Source organism: Erithacus rubecula (genome assembly GCF_903797595.1).
Source record: "Erithacus rubecula genome assembly, chromosome: 16".
Taxonomy (NCBI): domain Eukaryota; kingdom Metazoa; phylum Chordata; class Aves; order Passeriformes; family Muscicapidae; genus Erithacus; species Erithacus rubecula.
In genome coordinates this window covers 11,257,410-11,276,585 of record NC_136668.1, presented here as the reverse complement: position 1 = coordinate 11,276,585, position 19,176 = coordinate 11,257,410, and the positions used below count along the sequence as shown (strand labels likewise).

General features: G+C 52.0%; 1 protein-coding gene across 3 annotated transcripts in view; it reads left to right on the top strand.

Moving 5' to 3' along the window:
- FLT4 (fms related receptor tyrosine kinase 4) overlaps positions 1–19,176 on the top strand; it is a 58,058-nt gene that overhangs the window by 15,511 nt on the left and 23,371 nt on the right. For all 3 annotated transcript variants that reach the window (XM_079319434.1, XM_079319433.1, XM_079319435.1), the window contains exons 2-7: positions 5,714–5,810; positions 11,536–11,807; positions 16,364–16,476; positions 17,374–17,536; positions 17,784–17,923; positions 18,618–18,786. In XM_079319434.1, the coding sequence (XP_079175560.1) occupies positions 5,714–5,810; positions 11,536–11,807; positions 16,364–16,476; positions 17,374–17,536; positions 17,784–17,923; positions 18,618–18,786 (954 nt within the window). The remainder of the gene's footprint in view (positions 1–5,713; positions 5,811–11,535; positions 11,808–16,363; positions 16,477–17,373; positions 17,537–17,783; positions 17,924–18,617; positions 18,787–19,176) is intronic.

Here is a 19,176-nt window from a genome sequence, read left to right as displayed (position 1 = left end):
TACAAACCCACCCACTTTGATTTGGTGTTGTTTCAGGACTCTGAGGTTCATGGACGAAAATTTGTAAACCAAAGGACAATGCCTTGCCATTGGCACTGCTCCCCCTGAGAAGGGGAAGGTGCTGCCCAGGGTCTGAGTGAGCCCCTGGGGTGTGGGTTCAGTGGTGTGGCTGGGATTGTGATGCTGCTCTAGCACAACCAGGATTAGAAGGGCTGGTCCTGCACTGAGAAGCACAGCCCTCCTGTTTAACCCTTCCGAGGGAGGTCTGAACTGAGGGTCAACCCTGAGCTATGGGACAGAGAACATCTATGAACCCATAAAAGAAGGGATCTGCTCTGTTTGACCTTGTGCACGTGCATCATTTGGGGGTGGTTTTCAGTTTTCTATCATTACCTTTTTTCATTTGTTCATTGCTTGCTCATTAGCCTGTTTCCATCTCTGTTTTCCTCCCAGCTTCACTGTGGGCCTGGGTGGTTATCACCCTCCCCTGGCAGTCCTTGGGCACAGGCTGATGGGCAGAATCTGCTCTGTTTTGGTGTCAGTGCCCACCAGGCTCACTCTGCCTGCTGTGAGGCTGGAGAGGACACCTGGTGTTTCATCCCCACCTCAGCTGGAGCCTGACGTTTATTTCTCGGCCTTGTGTGATATCACATCTCTCTGCAAAACAAGCCTTCCTCCCTGCTGGAGAGCACTGGGAGGAGGAAGAGGAGGAGCTGACAGCCCTACTTCAAATTTCCCCTGCTGCTCTGCCAGCTGCCTGCTCCCTGTGTGACGTGGCACTCACGCTTTGCTGCTCCAGCCCACAGTTGGATGCTTGCCCCGTGCATGAGAACAAGTCACTCTATGAGGGCTCTTCAGCCCTGTAGGTGGGAATTTGGCCGGGCTCTGCCTCCAGCACATAGGCTTCCCACATGCCTGTGGGCAATCACAGGTGCTCCAGCACAAGGGCAGATGAGGAATTGTAACTGGAGCAGGGGGGTAAAATGGCACCTGAGTTAGTTCCTGTGGGGCACATGCAGTTTTGCCAGAAAATGCTGCTAATTCAGACAAGTCCAGCATGGAAAGCAGGAGAAGAAGTCTGCAGAAAGAGCAGAGCAAAGCTTTTCCTCCCTCTGCCCCAGCAGCTACTGCTGCTCTTTTGAATAGTCCCTCTTGGCCAGAGAGGTATCAGAATTTTCCTGAGGGCTGTTCAGGAGCAGACCTGTGCTCACATAGTAACTGGCACAAACAAAACTTCCCTTTTTAGAAAGTGTCCAAATCTTGAGTTCCTGCATTGCTTTGCTGGACAGATGCTCATGGACTGGGAATTTTTGTCTGAAAACAGCAAAGTAGAGGTGGAGCTATAGCAGGCTCAGGGGGGGTTTGCTGGGGAAAGGACACTCTTTTTTCCTTTCCAGCCTATCTTTTACCACAGTACAGCACTGGGGTGGGCAGGCTGGGCTGGGTATGCCAGGTGCAGGGAGACAGACCTAAGCTGGACCAGCTTTGCTTTGAGCATGTTATCTTGCAGCTCTCACAGGCTCCCACCAAGGTGTGGTTAGCTGGGGACATGTGATGGCTGCGACCAGAGTGATCCAGCGCCAGGGAAGGAAGTCAGAGAGAAGGACAGAGTGTGAACAAAATCCCTGCCCGGAAAGGCGCCCCGTCAATCAGTCAGCAGGGCCAGCTCAGCAGAGAGGGAGGGAAGGGAAGCAGAGAGGGGCTGGGGTGTGGGGCTGGGGGAGGGTCCGGTGCAGGGTTTCCTGTGAGTGGGAGCAGATGGAGAGCAGGAGCTGTGCTGTGCCATCCTGCACCAAACCATGCTCTGCCTTGTCCCACACGCAGCCTTTGCTCTGTTCCCAAAGCCACAGCTCGTGTGGCAGTGCTGGCTCTGGCACTGATGCTGCTCTGCAGGGATTTAGCATCTGCAGCCATCACAAGGCAAAACCAGGCTCCATGCAGGGCTTTCTCACATGCCCAAGAGGTGAGGCCAGGCTGTGAGATGCCCTGGGATGGAGAGCACTTTCCAGGGTGAACATGACTTTCCCACAAGGCAGGGAGAGCCCTGGGTGCAGGATGCAGCTGAGAGCAGCACTGAAGGAGGTAAAGGGGCCTGAAAATGAAGCAGCCAGCAGTGATAAGGGCCTCAGTGCAGCCTGGCCCCTTTCAGAGCCACGTGCTGCAAGATCAAGGCAAGGAGAGCTGCTGGGAAACGTGATTCTCTGGGAATAGACAAGGTGTGACTGGCTGTGGGATCCTGCTTCCTCTCACCGCATCCCATCAATCCCCCTCTGTTTATTTTAATATCCTGCTGCCAACTTACTTGAAAAAAGCTGCAACCATCTTGAAAAAACAAAGCCAGAGCTGCTGCATGCCTTTTTAATTACATTAATGCTCTCCCTGTGCAAGGGCACAATTGGGTGTGCGGGAGAAAGAGGGAGCTGCTTGGAGGGCTGAGGAGATAAAGCATCAGAGGGGTTGGAGGTGGGGAAGGAGGGACTCAGAGGAGAGGAGACACTCCATGCTCTGGAGACATCTCCCTCGCACCCTGGGATTTGCCAGAGACACAAACCATCTGTGTGTCGGTTAGCAGAGATTTAATGGCCAAACCCAGCACCAAGTTCAGCGCTGGGGAGAGCAAAACGCAGGAGAGAGCCCTGGCAGGGCACATGCTCCCTCAGGGAGGGAAAGGGCAAGGCCAGCAATGGGGTGGATCCATCTGGTGAGCACAGAGTGATAGAGATTTTTTGCAGGGAAAGCTGATGGCTTTGAAGATGATTTTGCAGGCTGGGAATGGGTCTGTACATCCCTTTGCATGTCCTGGATGCCACGGGTGGCTCTGGGCATGGGCATCCCGAGATGCCAGGCTTAGTGCAGGGCATCAGCGTGAGCCAGTGCAGGGAGTCCCCAAAGTTGCCAGTAATCTGGGGCCAGTGAAGAGGCTGGATGGCCACAAGAGCTGGCCCAGCAGTGCTGCCAGCAGCAGGAGTGTCCCCAGCCCCGCGCCACGGTGCTTTCGGAGTGAGCATTGGTTCCTTTTCCTGTTGTACTCACCGAGGGCCATGGACAGGATGCATCTGCAGGAATCCCACAGCCCTAACCTGCACAGATCGTACTTTTCCTTTTTTCCCCTCCACCCCCTGGTGTTGTTTGCTAACAGGTCACCAGGCAGCACATGAAGGGAGGCAGGGGGTTATTTCTGCCGTTGTCCTGCTCCCCCCAGCCCCAGTGGTGGGCACAGCATTTGCCAAGAGACTTCTGCCACCTTGGCACTTATATAGTGGTTCAAGCAGAGGGCCCATGCCAGTTTTAATACCTAATTCAGAGCCTGTTGCAGCCATGATCTCAGTGCCTGGGCTGGCCATGCAAGGGTTTTGGGGATTACCTTTCTGCCTCTGGGCACAGACAGGATGAGAGTGTTTGCTGTCCCCAGCCAGCCCATGAGAGCCATTATCTTCTGCATTTTGGGCTGAGCGCTGAGGGGGTGGCAGGCACCCCCAGCTGCTCCCTGGGACGATGGACAGGGAAGCTGTGGCCATCTGGAGAGCAGTGTTTGCACTGGGATAAGTGTGTCCGGCATTAATAGGAAACGCAGCTTAGCAGACAGATTCCTTCCCCCGCCTCCTTTTTTTAATAAACCTTGTTACATTTTGAAGGGATTTTACAAAAAATGCGGTCATTTATTTTCACAGCCCCGGGGCACATTTTTTCTGTGTGACATCTGACGTCCCCTCCATCGGGAAAGGGGAGCTGGAGGCACAAGGCGGGGTGTCCTCTGTGGTGGCCGAGCACCACGCAGCCCAGGGACCACAGTGACACCAATCTGTGTGCTGGGTGACAAGTGATGGCTGCTGTGGCTGTAGAGGGAGAGGTGAGGAGGCAGCAGGACACGGGCCAGCCCTGCCCCTGGCTGGCGCTCCTGCCTGTGGCGAGTGAGGGCAGGCTGGAGATGGCGGGGGGAGATGGCTGCTGTCCCCCTGCTGCTGCCATGGGGGCAGCCATGGGGACACCAGCCCGGAGCGTGCTCAGCGGGAAGGAAGTGGAGAACAATCGTGGAGAACAGGCCTGGCAGTGCTGGCGGGGCTGCTGCACACGTCCCTGGCTCTGGGCTCCCTGCAGCCTCTCCCGCTGTGCCCTGGGCACCGTGGCTTCTCCAGCCTGGGTCCCCCTGCCACCCTGTGCCTGGGAAGCTGGTGGGCTCCTGAGTCAGGGTTCCCCATAGAGAAGCGTTCCTAGATTAATTGGATGATTGAAGTTGGAAAAGAATTCTAAGATCATCAGGCTCAGCCCTTAACCCAGCACCACTGTGTTCAACACTAAATCGTGTCCCCAGGTGCCACATCCATGTGTCTTCTGAACACTTCCAGGGATGGTGGCTCCACCCCTACCCTGGAAAGCCTGTTCCAATGCCTGACCACCTTTTCAGTGTAGAAATTTTTCCTAATATCCAATGTTAACCTCCCCTGGTGCATCCTAAGACCATTTACTCTCATCCTGAGGCTCTCAACCTGTAGTCCTCAGGACACAGTTTTGGAGGAAAGGTGTTACAGCTGCTTGTGAAAAGCATAGAAACATGACATCCTTGAGACCTCTCCAACCCTGCCAGATCTCTCTGATACCTACATTTGAATGCAACAAGGGAAGGAAACAGACATACACAGAACATAGCTACAAAATACCTCATGTTTTTGTAGAAAGCCAAGTTAGCAGCATATTTTTGCATTCTTTTCTTCCTTAACATTTAGCACCTACCTGAGTCACAGCCTCACATTCCATAACATTTCTCCCCCTCTCTATTTCTGGTTAGTTTGCTTGTTTTTGCAGTCAACAAGACTTCTTCTGAATTATCTCACATCTCCAGAAGCTGGAGTTTTAAGATAAAGATCATGGAGTAATGACAGTTGGCAACAGTGTGCTGAGAAAAACAGCAGCAGTCTCTGAGGGTAACCGGTACTTCGAGATGTTTTGTCCGTGAGGAGCTCACCGAGGGTGCGTGTCTGGCATGCCTGAGATGCAAACACACAAAAAGAGGGGCTCTCCTTGAAAAAAAGCTGGAAGAAGAGCATGATAATGTTTAACTGCCTGTCCCTGAGCCTGGATGATTTCACCCCTGGAATGCCTGTCCAGTGGTATGGGGAAGGGGGCTGCTGCAATCCACAAAGGTTGGTCCCAGTCAGGTGACTACACCTGAGAGTGCACCACAGAAGGGCATTCCATGAATGCCTCTTGCCTCTGGAGAGCATCTCAGTACAAACACATTTGTGGTATTTGTGCATCCCTGATTTGCCCCCCTGATTACAGAAAACTACATGTGTTTGGAAAAATCTCCTGCCAGGTTCCCTCCCACTAGTAGAGGGGATAATTTCAGAGCCCTAATCCAAGCAAGCCCAACATCATTCACCTGGTGAGGAATGGCCACAGTTCAATTCCCCAATTTCTGGTCTTCCATTCTTTTTCTGGCCCTCATCCATACTAAGCTGTCTATCAGAGCCCAGGGGCTGTTTGGCCCTGGCCAAGAGCTGAAGAGCTGCTCACTGGAGCCAGGGCTTCAGGAAACCTCTTGTGTCCCACTGATCCAGCATTACCTACCTTGTAGGAGCAGACTCCAAGGAGATGTTCTCTTCCAGAGCCTTTGCCTCTCTCTGGGCACGTGGCACCAGAGTAGCTGCTGCCCCAGGGCTGGGCCCAGGCTCGTGGATCTCTGCATTGTCCCCTCTCTCCTTTCTCTCCACAGATCTGGTGAGCAGCTATTCTATGACTCCTCCTACTCTGAGCATCACTGAGGAGGAGCACGTCATCAACGCCAAGGACACGCTGACCATCACCTGCAGGTAGGCACCAGCCAGGGTGGCTCTGTCCAGACTGCTCTGACCTGGCCAGAGTTGGAGGAGTAAGCAAGGAGAGCCCACCAGGGACACTTTGGCTGCAGTGCTCCTGCAAATTATGTCTGACTGCAAATCTTCTACATCCCCCAAGTGTGAATTCATCTAATTAATTGAAAAATAAGCAAAAGACGTGTCAGAGGATTCAGTGATAACCTCTGCTGTAGTCTTTCAGAGAAAAAGAGAGACAAAGAAACATTTGGTGTGATTTGATAGCTTTGTTGTAAGCTCTTCAGGGAAACTGGTCTTCCTAACTCTCCCTGTCTTTCTCTGATGTTGCTTATCCTCACCTCATTGGGGCACTGAGATTGAAGTTCTGGTTTCTAAATCTAGTGGGACATCTGGGGGACACTGAGAAATATCCATGGGTGAAAGTAAGGCTGCACTTAATGGTGACTATGAGAGGCCTCCAGCTTTTCTAGGAAGATGGGATTTAGTGCTCTCCCTTTATATATGTGGGTGAAAAGAAGCCCCAGCCAGGCCAGGTGAATAACTGTGAGAAGAGCTGGAGAATCTCTGGCTGTTTTGGACACTGTGGCTCTGAGAAGGTGGTGTGTCTGAACTGATTTAACTATGCTGGGACACTTGGCTGTGCATGTTTTCTGGACTGCCTCCTGTTTCAGAAAGAAGAAAAAGAAAAAAAAAAAAGAAAGACATAAACAAGTGGGAGAATTGCCCAAGGTCAATTTTCCTGGAGTTTCCCTTCAGCAGCTGAAAACAGATCCATGCTTGGGATCTGAATGCTGGGTCCAATGGGGATCTAAATTCAGCATGGGCCTCAAATGGGTGTTTCTCAGTGTTATATATAACCACAGACCAATTACTGCAAACACTTGGCTGGCATTGTGTTCACGTCTTGTCACAAACATATTTAACTTTTCCTGGAACAGATGGCATTGCTTTTCCTTTGTGAATCAGTTCATAACCAAGGGAGAAGGACAGAGGAAAGGTTGTTGATATTAATTACTGAACTGATTTCACTCACTCTGGGAAGCTGAGTGGTTGTGGGCTTGTTTTCATCTGGTGGCTTGAAGAGCCATCGTGTGCTGACAGGTAGGAAAGGTGTGATTTGGAGGTGTGTCTGTGACTGCCCATGGGGAGCTGTGGTCAGCTATAGAGCCACACAGAGCATAGAGGAAGAGAAGGGAGTTGGGGATTCCAGTGCTCTGCCTGGTACTTTTATTCACAGAGGGATGTGGGAACTGACACTCTCTATTAAAACCTTGGAAGAGGTGAGATTCAGTGAGGATATTCTGAATGAGCTCAGAATCAGGGCAGACCCCTTCTCAAGAGGGGCCCAGAAAGGGACACAGAAAGTGCTTTCAAGACTGTTGTCTATAGATTGAGCCAAGGTTAAAGGATATAATGAAGTTAGAGGTGAGGTAAAAGAAAGTGTCTTCTGCAGCTATGAAAGACTGGCCAGCTGAAGAGCACAGGACCATCTGCAAACAGCACTAAAACCCACAGACCTTCTGCCCATACTGCTCTTTGGCTGCTCCTTGCCTCTGCATGCTGATGTGCTCCTTGGGGCTGTGCTGTGTCCTTCACACCATCTGCAGATAGATAAGTCTCAGTATCTCCTGCATGGCTCAGTGTTTCCCTTTTCCTTCTGAGCTCTCAGTCCTGTGTTTGTCTGTCTTGAGGAGAAGGCTTTGACTGTGGGACTCTTCCTTCATTTGAATGAAGAGTAAATCTTTCCTGGTCCCTGGATCTCTAATTACACCCAGCTGCTTCTCCAACCTCTTCTCTGGCCCATGGCCCACCCTGGGAAGACCTGGCTTGTGTTAATGGGAGCTGAAGGGAAAAACATGCAGACCACCAAGAGAAGAGGCAAAGGAGATGATGGTGGGGCAGGGTAGGGCAGAAACAAATACAAAATCAAATCCAGGATCCAGGGATTTCCTGCTGAGCATCGTGTTGGAGGTGACTTCAGTTTGACCCTGGCCTTCCCTTGAGGGCAATGTCCTCTGGCTGCTCTCCGAGCTGCCCTGGAGCCAGGAGTACAGGATTGCTTGAAGCAGTGCTTCAGCAGAAAGATGAGCTCAAAACCCCCGTGTGAGACTCCCTGGAGACCTTTCAAGCTTCACCCACCGAGCGTGAGAGCCCTGCAGCCAACTGTGCTCTCAGGCTCCCTCGCAGCAGCCAGGATCTCAGACAGCCACAGCTCTGCAGCCCTGCTCCTGCTCACAGCCCACCAAGCCTCCTGGGGAGCAGAGCATGTGCCATGGGATAAGCAATGCCTCTGGATACCCAAAGGCACAGCACACACACAAGGAGCCACCAGATGCTGGGGCTCTGCTTTTGCAATGCCTTCACAAGCCATCCTGTTCCCTTGTCACCCAGCACAAGGCAGCCTTGAGAGGCCCAGACAGAGCAGGGCACCAGTGTAGGAACATTCCCCAAAATAGAGATTGTGCCAGGGCTGGCTGAGAGCCCCAGGGATGTTTTCATCCAGTCAGAACAGGGGAAAGGGGCTGATGCCCAAATGGACAGTGAAGTTTTTATTAGCTCCCATTCCTAGAAGGAAGGAAAGAATATTGTGAATCTCTGCATTCATGCCCTCAGCAGCCTGCGTGGGGGGAAAGCAGAGAGCTTGTGCTGTTCCAGCTCATGAGCATTGGAGCAAATCCCACAGGAGCCAGCTGCACAACAGCAGAAACCTCCAGAGGGATTAACCTGGTCCTGGCTGTCCCATCCCATCCCATCCCATCCCATCCCATCCCATCCCATCCCATCCCATCCCATCCCATCCCATCCCATCCCATCCCATCTTGCAGGTGCTGGGCACACAGGTGGGGAGCAAACCAAGAAAAAGAAGGCCAAGGGTGTCCTTTGCTGCCCAGTGACCTGTTACCAGAGCTGACTCACAGATGCACAGACCTGTCTGTGGCAGAGAGGAAATATTTGACCCCAGAGCCCTCTTGGCTCTAATGGGGGAAATCAGCACTGTGGCAGGGCTGAAGGAGCCTGAGGATAATGTGAAGCCCCACAGCCACTGCTCTGGAACAGTGTCCAGGAGCACACAACACCTGCTGCTCTCTCCTACATGGGTGTGGCTGCTGTGAGCATCCTCCATGGGCTGGGGGAATCTGGTTTATCCCAGCTAAGCCACAAAACCACAACTAGCTTTGCCCATCATGCCACACATGGGAGTTTCAAAGAGGATTGAAGAAGAGGGGTGCCAATTGCATAATCTCCCTTGAAGAGCATCTATCCTGAAAAGATTTTGGAAAACAGCTGTGGAGAACACTACAGTGCATTTTTTTCCAGCTGGCATCAGCAGGCTCCATTGCCAAGAGGCACATTATCACCGAGCTGAAAGAAAACAACTTGGGAATAAATCTTGGAAGGTGACAGATAGAAGGGAGGAAGGGAACGATCTAAAACTGCTGCTTAGACCCTTCCCCAAATAAATCCATGTGAGCCTGGCCTGCCCTCATTCCTACCTTCTTCTGGTCCTCTTAACGTACCAGTGACACTAACAGTAATGCCCACAGTAATGACTCACAGTAATGACTCACAGTAATGCCCACACCTTCTGTGTCCCCACCAAGCCTAGGGACATATGAAAGGAAATGAAAGGAATGCCTGGGCTGAGCTGCCCAGGGGCTGGTTGGCATGTCTGTGTGCACTGGCCCATCCATGTTTAAATAAATACATGTCACTCAGCTACTGCAGCCTTGATGGTTAATGAAACAAGGGAATCTGATAATGTGTGAAAATCCCAGTAGGTAAACAAACAGAAAGCGGAAACGCTGGAGACTTTTACAATTACCCTCCTCCAAGTGGAGTGCCAAAAATTCCTGGTCTGAAGCTCTCAGCTCTGGGCTGAAAGTGGGCACAGCCCCATTGTCTGTGCCAGTGCAGTGGAGCTGTGGACACAGCAGCAACAGCTATGGCAGAGGCCACCAGGTGCTCATGGTGATCAATTTTACTGTTATTTTCTGTGTGCATGAATAGGATGGGAAAAACTCAACATTCAGTTCTTATTTTTATTGAAGTGTTCATGAGGCTCTGGTACTTGGGAGAAGCTTGCCTGTGCTTCATGAACACAAGCTGCCAGAGCTCTACTTACAGTCCTGCCTCAGGCACTGATGGAATTTTTAGAGAAAGCAGAAGTTTGAGCTGGGTAAGAGGGGCTGTGTGGCTGTCCCCAAGGGCTCTTCACTGCCTGCAGAGCCCCTGTGCTTGGTGACACGGGAAGAGTGCAGCACACTCTCTCCAAACTCATCTGCAGCGAGCTGGAAGAGAGCAAAGCCTGCAGGAAGATAAATCAGCTGCTGAAGACAAACACAAAGGGGCAGGTCTTTCCCCCATGCTTGGACAGAAATCCTGTCCTCGTGTCTGAGCCATTGTGCCTTCCAATGGCACCTTATCTTGCTTCCTCCTCACTGTCCCTTGCTGTCTGGTGATGGTCACAGTCTGCCTGTCCTTAAAAGCATCTGCCCACAGAGCTGCCCTGGCAGAGGGGCTGCGTGTGCCATGTCTATTCCCAACCTGCATAATAGATGAACCCAGTTTCCCCTCATAGAGCCAATGGTGCTGACAAAAGGCCATTTTTACCACACAGCTGTCTCTTATGATGGCTTCTTTTTTCCCCTATTTCTTTTTTTTTTTTTTTTTTTTCTTTTGCACGTACTTAAGTGACTTTCAGCTATTTGGCAAACTTTCAAGTGGGGGCTATGCCTTCCTCTGAAAGGGGCTCTGATTCCACAGAAGGAAACTTCCAGTATGGAATAAAGGCTTGTTTTGTTTGTAGTAAACAAGTGCAGTTATAACAAGCTGCGGCGGCACGTGTGTGCACATGCAAGCTCCCACTCTGGAGATCCTCAGCTATATATAAATGTACACGTTCTGTCTGGGGGTTTCAGGAGTTCCTGGACTTTCCTGTCTGTCTTTGGGCTGCTGGTGAATAGGCATTGTGCTCATGCCATCAGAGAGGTGTCTGCAGCTCAGTGTCTCTGCAGAGGTGGGAAGGGGTGGCAGCCCCAGGCCAGCTGGGGTTTGGAGGGGGCTGCAGGGTGCTGTGCAGAGCAAAGGGAACCCCCTCCCACAGTAAGAGGGAAGGAAACAGCTGGCAGCTGGCCAGAAGGCAGTCAGCTGAGCCTCCTCTTGTTTTCCCCTTGCTGTCTTTTATCCCTGACTCCCTCCTGCTTTTCTCTTTCTCGCTTTCTTTCCAGTCTGCTCTCCTTCCCCCATTCTTCTTCCCACTCCATTCATCACACAATGAGCCCCAGCCAGCAGCTACAGTGAGCCAAGGGAAATCATCACATCCATGTGTTTCCCTAATAGCTCTGGACCCTTTTAATAATGAGAGGGAATAGAAAATAAATGGAACCTTTCCCTCAGGGCTGTGTGTATTTCCCTGTCCCGGCATTCATACCTGTAGGACAGTGCCACGGGACAGAGGAGCCTGCTTGTGAGTGGGCTGATATCTTACAGCTTAGCATGGCCAGAGGGGTGGCCTGGGGAAGGGAATGAGCCTTTGCTTGCCCAGCTCTTAGGGAATCTGGTTGCCATTTCCTTGTGCTTGTTTTTTCCCTTGGAGGATGGCTGCTCCTCCATGGCCAGCCCCAGACTGCATGTGCAGGTGTGCACAGTCACACAGAGCAATAAAACCAGCACGCTCACCATGCTCAGCCCAAAGCTAACGCTGCTTTTTGCCCACGTCTAGGGGCCAGCACCCTTTGGAGTGGTCGTGGCCGGGGGGCAAGGTGGATCCTGCAGGGAAGGAGGAGGCTGAGCTGGTGGCCTCGGCAGCCCCCAGCAGCGGCTGGGCAATCCAGGAGGAAGACTGCCAGGGGACGGGCACGAAGCCGTACTGCAAAGTGCTGCAGCTGACAGAGGCACAGGCCAACGACACCGGCTCCTACCGCTGCCACTACAAGTACATCGACGCCAAGGTCGAGGGCACCACGGCAGCCAGCACCTACGTGTTCGTGAGAGGTAAGAGCTGGCAGCACCTGCGGGCTGGGGGCAATGCACCAACACAATACCTGAAAGATTAAACTTAGTGTGCCCTCCAGGGCAGAGGCTGCTGCAGCCTCGGGAGGGGGCCAAGGGCTGGTTCCCTGGGAGTGCAGGGGGCCAATATCCGTCCATGGCAGCAGTGCCTGGGATTCAATTATGTCCCATCCTGGGGGCATCGCTCCAGCCAGGCTGGAATGCAGGAATTCAAGGAGTGAGTGCCTGGCCTCACCGCTCCACCACTAAAAAAAGCACGGGAGTTATCTTCTGGGCAGCTGGGGGCTCCCTGAGATGCTGGTGGCCAGGAGTGGTAGTTTCATGAAGCTGAGACTGAGAGGGAGAGGATGAGTGGTACAAACACTCCATGGACACTCTGTTCCCAGAGCTGCTGGCCTGAGCTGCTCCACAGTGACAGACCCAGGTGCTCCTCTCACACAGTGCAGGGCTGCCCATGCAGGCAGGGATATGAGGGGTATTTTTGCAGAGAACCTCCTCACCAGGTTGGGGGCTGGAACCTCAACTTAGGGAGTGGCTGCAGGGTCAATACTCAGTGTCTCCATGTCCCAGGGGCTCCTCCTCCATCATCTCCCCCACTGCTCACAGCAGGCTCCAGCAAGATAAATGAACTCTGTCCCCTGGAAACAGTTGTCTGAGCTATTTCTCTTTCCGCCCCCATTTATTAGTTGGTGCAGTTGTCATGAGCCAGGCAGGTCATGACATATAAGATGCATTTTTCAGAAGTCCCAGGGCAAAGCCAATTCTGCCTCTGCAACTATGCAGAGAAAAATGCAGGGGCAAATCAGAAAAGCTGGGCAGCTGTTGGAGAGGAATTGAAGTCTGTTTGGGCAATTGCTTTCTCTTTCCATGGGCTATGCTGCCCACCCTAAAACAGGACAGAGCCTGCCTGGGTTTCAGACATCTGTGGGTTGGACAGGGGTGTTCAGACACTCTAGAGGGTTGTATCAGGATGGAGGCAGAGAGCTTCTTAGATACACTGAAAATTAATACAACCCCACAAGCTTACATGCAGAAAGTGTTTTCGCAAGAGCTGATTTTCTTTGTGATCCAGCAAATGTCACTTTTCCCCCAATCCACCTTCTGTCACCTCCAGCCTCTCTGCAGCTCAGGAGCTGCTCTCCTGTTTAGCAGAGAGTGCACAAGGTGCAGGTTAGGGGCAATAAATCCCACACTGTCAGGGCCCATGGGACTCACAGTGCCTGTGGACGGAGTGTGTGTGACAGATCCTACCAACAGCTCACAGCACTGCTATGCACATGGCTACACAGCACATGTTCCTACTCAGGCTGCCCCTCCTATGGGTATCAAGCATCTAGAAAACCTCAGAATCTGCCTTTCCAGACAGGACAGTCTTTCAGGCAGGAGAAGGGACATGTCAGGAAAACTCAGGCATGTGGTAAGCACAGCCACTGCAGAACATTCAGATAAAGCCTGTTCCTGCTGAACTGGGCTGCAATGTGAGACTGTCCCTGGAGAGCTTGGAAGGGCTGATGTAAGTGTTGGGGATGTTTGGAGACAGGATGATCAGACCACAGGTTTATCCATCAAGCTCATTTCTCATGTTAAGAGCTTGGTGAAATTGCCAGGAACAAAATATCTGTGCTTGCCTGGAAAAATGGGTTCCTCTGTATTTTACCTGCAATTCAGTTCTTAAATGAACTCTCCATGCATGTGTCTCCTTCCCATGTGCCTGGTTAGGTGTCTATTTTATTACAACTACAAATAGCACTGTAGACACAGAATGCCTCATCAGGGTAGGACAGGCATTGTACAGCCCACATCACATAAAGCTTAGCGTGTATTAATGAAGATGATGCTAAATTATTCCCATCCATTAAGGCAGTCTTAAGAAAGTTTGTGATGTTGTCAGAGAGGGAGTTAGTGCATGAATCCCAAGCTCATTGGCAGCAGGACCAGCCCAGTAAATCAGTTCTTGGCTGCCATCTGAGCTTGAAGGGGACCTCACCTCTGGCAGTTGTGCAGCTCCTCCTTCTCACATGCCCAGGGTTCAGGAGAGGAATGAGAAACATGCTCACACTGGGAAACAAATGTGTGTTTTCAGAAGTCAGCAATCCTGTGGCTGCAAAAAAACCCCAGGAAATAAAGATAAGAACTCTCTGGGCAATCTGTGTTTTCCTAAGAGGTGACCAATACAATTTCTTGAGTGTGGGTTGTTTCACCTATACTGTGGAAAAAGTGGTTGACACAGAGGAGAGGCCTTTGCAACATGACTGTCACTGAAGCAGCAGCTTTACAGATCAAAAAAGAAAGGTTTGTGGACTTAAGTTGGGTTTTGCCCAACATGATTTGAACAACAGAATCCCCAAGTGATGATCATTTCCAAATTCATCTTTAACTTGCCCCTTTAGATGGGTCTCTTTAGGGGGTGGGTATCAGGGGGAAAGAATCTCGGGTTGGACAAACAAGATGTCCTCATGCTACACTCCCTTGATGGTTTAGCTGAAACACAGGTGAATAAAACTAAATGTAGGGCACTGGGATCATTTGGTCTGATTCTGGTGTACCAAAAGATGTACAATCTCCCCTAGCAGAACTCTGAGGCAGCCCAGTGCCTTCCAGACAGAGATCCATCACCCCCTTATAAAGCCCCCTACACCCAAGGGACAATTTCTGTGAATAAAGCTGATCATGACCATGTGCTGGATGGACATTTACAGAAGAGAAATGCTGGAAACACCATGCCTTTGAGACACTAGGAACCAGTCTCTATTCAGAGCATCCTGTGAGGTATAAAACCCTGTGGAAAGGGCAGGCAGAGGCTGATAGTACAGAATAAATCATCTGCCACTGAGGCCACCAAGAAGCTTCACAATTTTTTGTCTCTTCCAATTCTGTCTTCATCCCATTTAGTCAGCCTGGGTCACTGCTGGTTCTACACTGGCTCTGCACAGAGTTTAGTGTAACATCCCTGGCCTTGCTAAGTCATCTCATAATGATTATTTTTGGATGGTTTTGCTCTTCCTGTCAATATTTGTGCTTGCAGCAGTTGGGCGGCAGTGGGGTGGCAGCCCTGGAGAGCTCAGCTCATGTGTTTATCTGCAGCCGGGATGGCTGCAGGATGACATCTGCATACCATGGCTCTGCAGATCACTTCCTCAGCCAGCAAGGTCGGGGAGCCAGGGCTGCAGCAGGGCAGCACAGCCACCAGGGCAGCACAGCCCCACCAGAACAGAACAGCCCCACCAGAACAGCACAGTCCCACCAGAACAGCACAGCCCCATCAGAACAGCACAGCCTCATCAGAACAGCACAGCCCCACCAGGGCAGCACAGCCCCATCAGAACAGCACAGCCCCACCAGAACAGCACAGCCCCATCAGAACAGCACAGCCCCATCAGAACAGAACAGCCCCACCAGAACAGCACAGCCCCATCAGAACAGCACAGCCCCACCAGAACAGAACAGCCCCACCAGAACAGCACAGTCCCACCAGGGCAGCACAGCCCCACCAGAACAGCACAGCCCCATCAGAACAGCACAGTCCCACCAGAACAGAACAGCCCCACCAGAACAGCACAGCCCCACCAGGGCAGCACAGCCCCACCAAGGCAGCACAGCCCCACCAGGGCAGCACAGCCCCACCAGAACAGAACAGCCCCACCAGAACAGAACAGCCCCACCAGAACAGCACAGCCCCATCAGAACAGCACAGCCCCACCAGAACAGCACAGCCCTACCAGAACAGCACAGCCCCACCAGAACAGCACAGCCCCACCAGGGCAGCACAGCCCCACCAGAACAGCACAGCCCCATCAGAGCAGAACAGCCCCACCAGGACAGCTCAGCCCCACCAGAACAGCACAGCCCCACCAGAACAGCACAGCCCCATCAGAACAGCTCAGCCCCACCAGGACAGCTCAGCCCCACCAGAACAGCACAGCCCCACCAGAACAGCACAGTCCCACCAGAACAGCACAGCCCCATCAGAACAGCACAGCCCCATCAGAGCAGAACAGCCCCACCAGGGCAGCACAGCCCCACCAGAACAGCACAGCCCCACCAGAACAGCACAGTCCCACCAGAACAGCACAGCCCCATCAGAACAGCACAGCCCCATCAGAGCAGCTCAGCCTCACTAGGGCAGCACAGCCCCAACAGCCCCACCAGGGCAGCACAGCCCTACCAGCCCCACCAGGCCCACCAGCCCCACAGCCACCAGCTGGGCAGACACCAAACCCAGGACATGACACACTGGTTTCACGAGGCTCAGGCTCAGGCAGAGTCCTGGAGGGCTCCAGGAAAGGGGAGGTCATTTCCTGCACTGCCCACATGTCACACAAGTGCAGAGGATCCGGCTGCCTTGGCATTCCCAAGCTCCAGGTGGCTCCTCTGACTGTCACATGAGGCAGATGGGGCTGAACAGCTCAACACCACTCCCTCTGTGAAGCTTGTGCTGTGTTAAGGAAATTCAGACAGCCTTCTTTTCTACGGTTGCTGCCTTTTCCCAGTTTTTTTCTTCATTTTTAGTAGTTGTTCTTCTCATATCTTTTCTACAGATTTTGAACAGCCATTTATCAACAAGCCAGAGACCCTCCTCATCAGCAAGAAGGAGAACACTTGGGTACCATGCCTTGTGTCCATCCCAGATCTTAACGTCACACTGACCTCGGTGAGAGCTCAGCTGCTGGGACACTCTGGACAGAGATGTATTGCATTTGTTCTGCATTTGTAATAGCCTGAGTGGAAGCATGACAGGCACTGCCAGGAAAGGAAAATGCATGGGATACATTTTCCATGGAAAGTACAAGCCACTGGCTTCCTCGTTTTATTTGCTGGTTGAAGCTGTGTTGTCCAGTTCCCTTGGGCAGACCCCACGGGTTTCCTGCCAACCTTGCTTGTCTTCCCTGGAGCTCTGTGAAACAAAACAAGACTTTGTTTTAAACCCATTTCCCCACAGCATCCCCTGTATGCCTCATCTCTGTGATCTACACCCCTCTAGGTGTTCAGCATCCCCACAAGGAGGAGGCTGCAGCTTTGGGGCTCATGACTAAAAACAACTCTCTTATCAGTTTGCTTTTGCTTTCGCCTTCCCCCCCACCACTTTTTTTTTTTTTTTTTTTTTTTTTTTTTTTTACAATGCAAATACATCCTTCCAGGATGAGTGTTACTATTGTACAAAGGCCTCCAGGGACACTCTGGGGGCCAGGGGCCTTTCCCTTGCCCGGGAAGGACACTACCCAAGGTCAGCACTCATCCCGGTGGGGCTGATGTTTGGGACATCAGAGCAGTTTCCTTAGCTATCTCTAGACATTTCCATTCCTGGAAGTCTCTGGCCCACTCTGCAGATGGGGAGGCTCATGGTGCAGGATGCAGCTACTCGGGGTAGAGGGGAGGCCACGATTCCTAGATGGCAAACCCTCGGGGGGAGAGGGCAGGAGGCCAGCACAGCATGATGCCTCATTTCTTACCACAAAAGGGATGTGTTAGCCAGCATAAAGCCTGGCAGGGATGGAGTGGGAGTGCTGTTACCCTGTGATTTCAGTTGGCAAAATGTTGATTTTTCCAGCAAAATTTCTTCATCCACCCTGACGGGAAAAGCACTTTCTGGGACAACAAGAAGGGAATGCAGGTACCCACACACTTGATCAGGGATTTACTGTATGTCCACTGTGAGACTGTAATCGACAAGAAGGTCTTCAGATCCAATTACTTCATCATCCATATAGCAGGTAAATATTTGGAAAGGTTCAGGTGAGCAGTTTGGGTGGCTCTGAAGTCCATCAGTGTGGCTCATGGGATTGTCATGGTCTTCTCTAGCTACACAAACTTTGCATGGTGCTTATATCTCTTCCACTGTGTGTCAGGCAGAGATACACCGTGCAGCAGGAGGCCATTCCCAAACCTCCTGTAACTGCACAGCCTGAGTCAAAGAATTACTAGACCAGAAACATATTTTCATTTCTTCTTCTGCATCAGGGAGTGAGCTATATGACATCCAGCTGTATCCCAAGAAAGCCATGGAGCTGCTAGTGGGAGAGAAGCTGGTCTTGAACTGCACAGTGTGGGCTGAGTTCAACTCCGGTGTCCAATTCGAGTGGACTTATCCTGGCAAACAGGTACCAGCAAACAGCAGCTCCCTGTGCACTGAACTGTTACCCCCTGAGTCACCCCCTCCTGACCCTTCATTGTTCCTCTTGGAACAAAGGAAGCCCCTTCATTGGCAGGGCTCTGCTTCATAATCCTAACCATGCTGTGCCCTGGACACCTTGATCAGAGTGTTTTCCCATTTTTTTATCCTGCAGACAGAAGGAAGGCTCCTTTTCCTGGCAGAAAGCTCCTTCCTTACCAAGGTGTTGCTGTTCTGGGCTTCCTGGGAAAACACTGGCTTGACTTTCACCAGTGCAAATCCAGAGCTAACATGATTGATTCAAATGGAGCTACTCTAATCATAAAGCCCTTGTTACCAAGAGCCTGCAAGATGGTCCCTTCCCCACTGGGTTCCCTCCTCTTGTATCCTCTAGCTTTTTTTAATGGTGAGACAGGGGTGTCATTTGAGAACATCATTCACTTCATGGGGCTCCCAGCCTGGTTGCTGGGCTGCAAGAGCAAAAAATGCTGAGATCTGACCCCAGCCTGAGGCAGTCAGTATGCAAAATATGTGCCCTTCCATCCCTGAGGATGGCAGTCAGCTATGCAGAAACCTGGTAGAGACAAGCACTGAGCATCAGGGCTCAGAACTGTGAAGAGCCCATCCACACAGCCCCATCCCATTGCTGTCTTCCATCCCCTTCTCTTTGTCACCTCCCACAGACTCAGCGAGCAGTGATCGAGTCCGAGCGCCGGTCCCTGCAGATAAACACAGAGCTCTTCAGTACCCTGACCCTCCACAACATCAGCCAGCAGGACCTGGGGAAGTACACATGCACGGCCACCAACGGTCCCCAGATGCTGGAGGAGAGCACCGAAGTCATTGTGCATGGTACAGCACCTGCCAGTGCCCTGCAGAGCCCCAGCCAGAGCCCAGCTGCAACACAGCCAGCCCCAGACTGCTTGGGCAGAGTGGCTCCTGAGCCTCCATCCACTCTGCTTTAGAGAAACCCAGCCCTCCTCCAACCCTCAGCCCTGGGAGCAGAGTCACATTCAGCAAGGTCCCAAAAGGGAGGGAGATGCCAACACCAAATTGGCCCAAATGTGGTGGAAGGGCAGGACACACATATCTCACAGCCCTGTGGCAAATGCAGTGCCCATATGGCAAATGCAGTGTCCCTGTGGCAAATGCAGTGCCCCTGTGGCAAATGCAGTGTCCCTGTGGCATGGCTGGCCTGAGGAACACCAGCTGCAGGTGCACAAGGCACCATCTGCTTTGGGT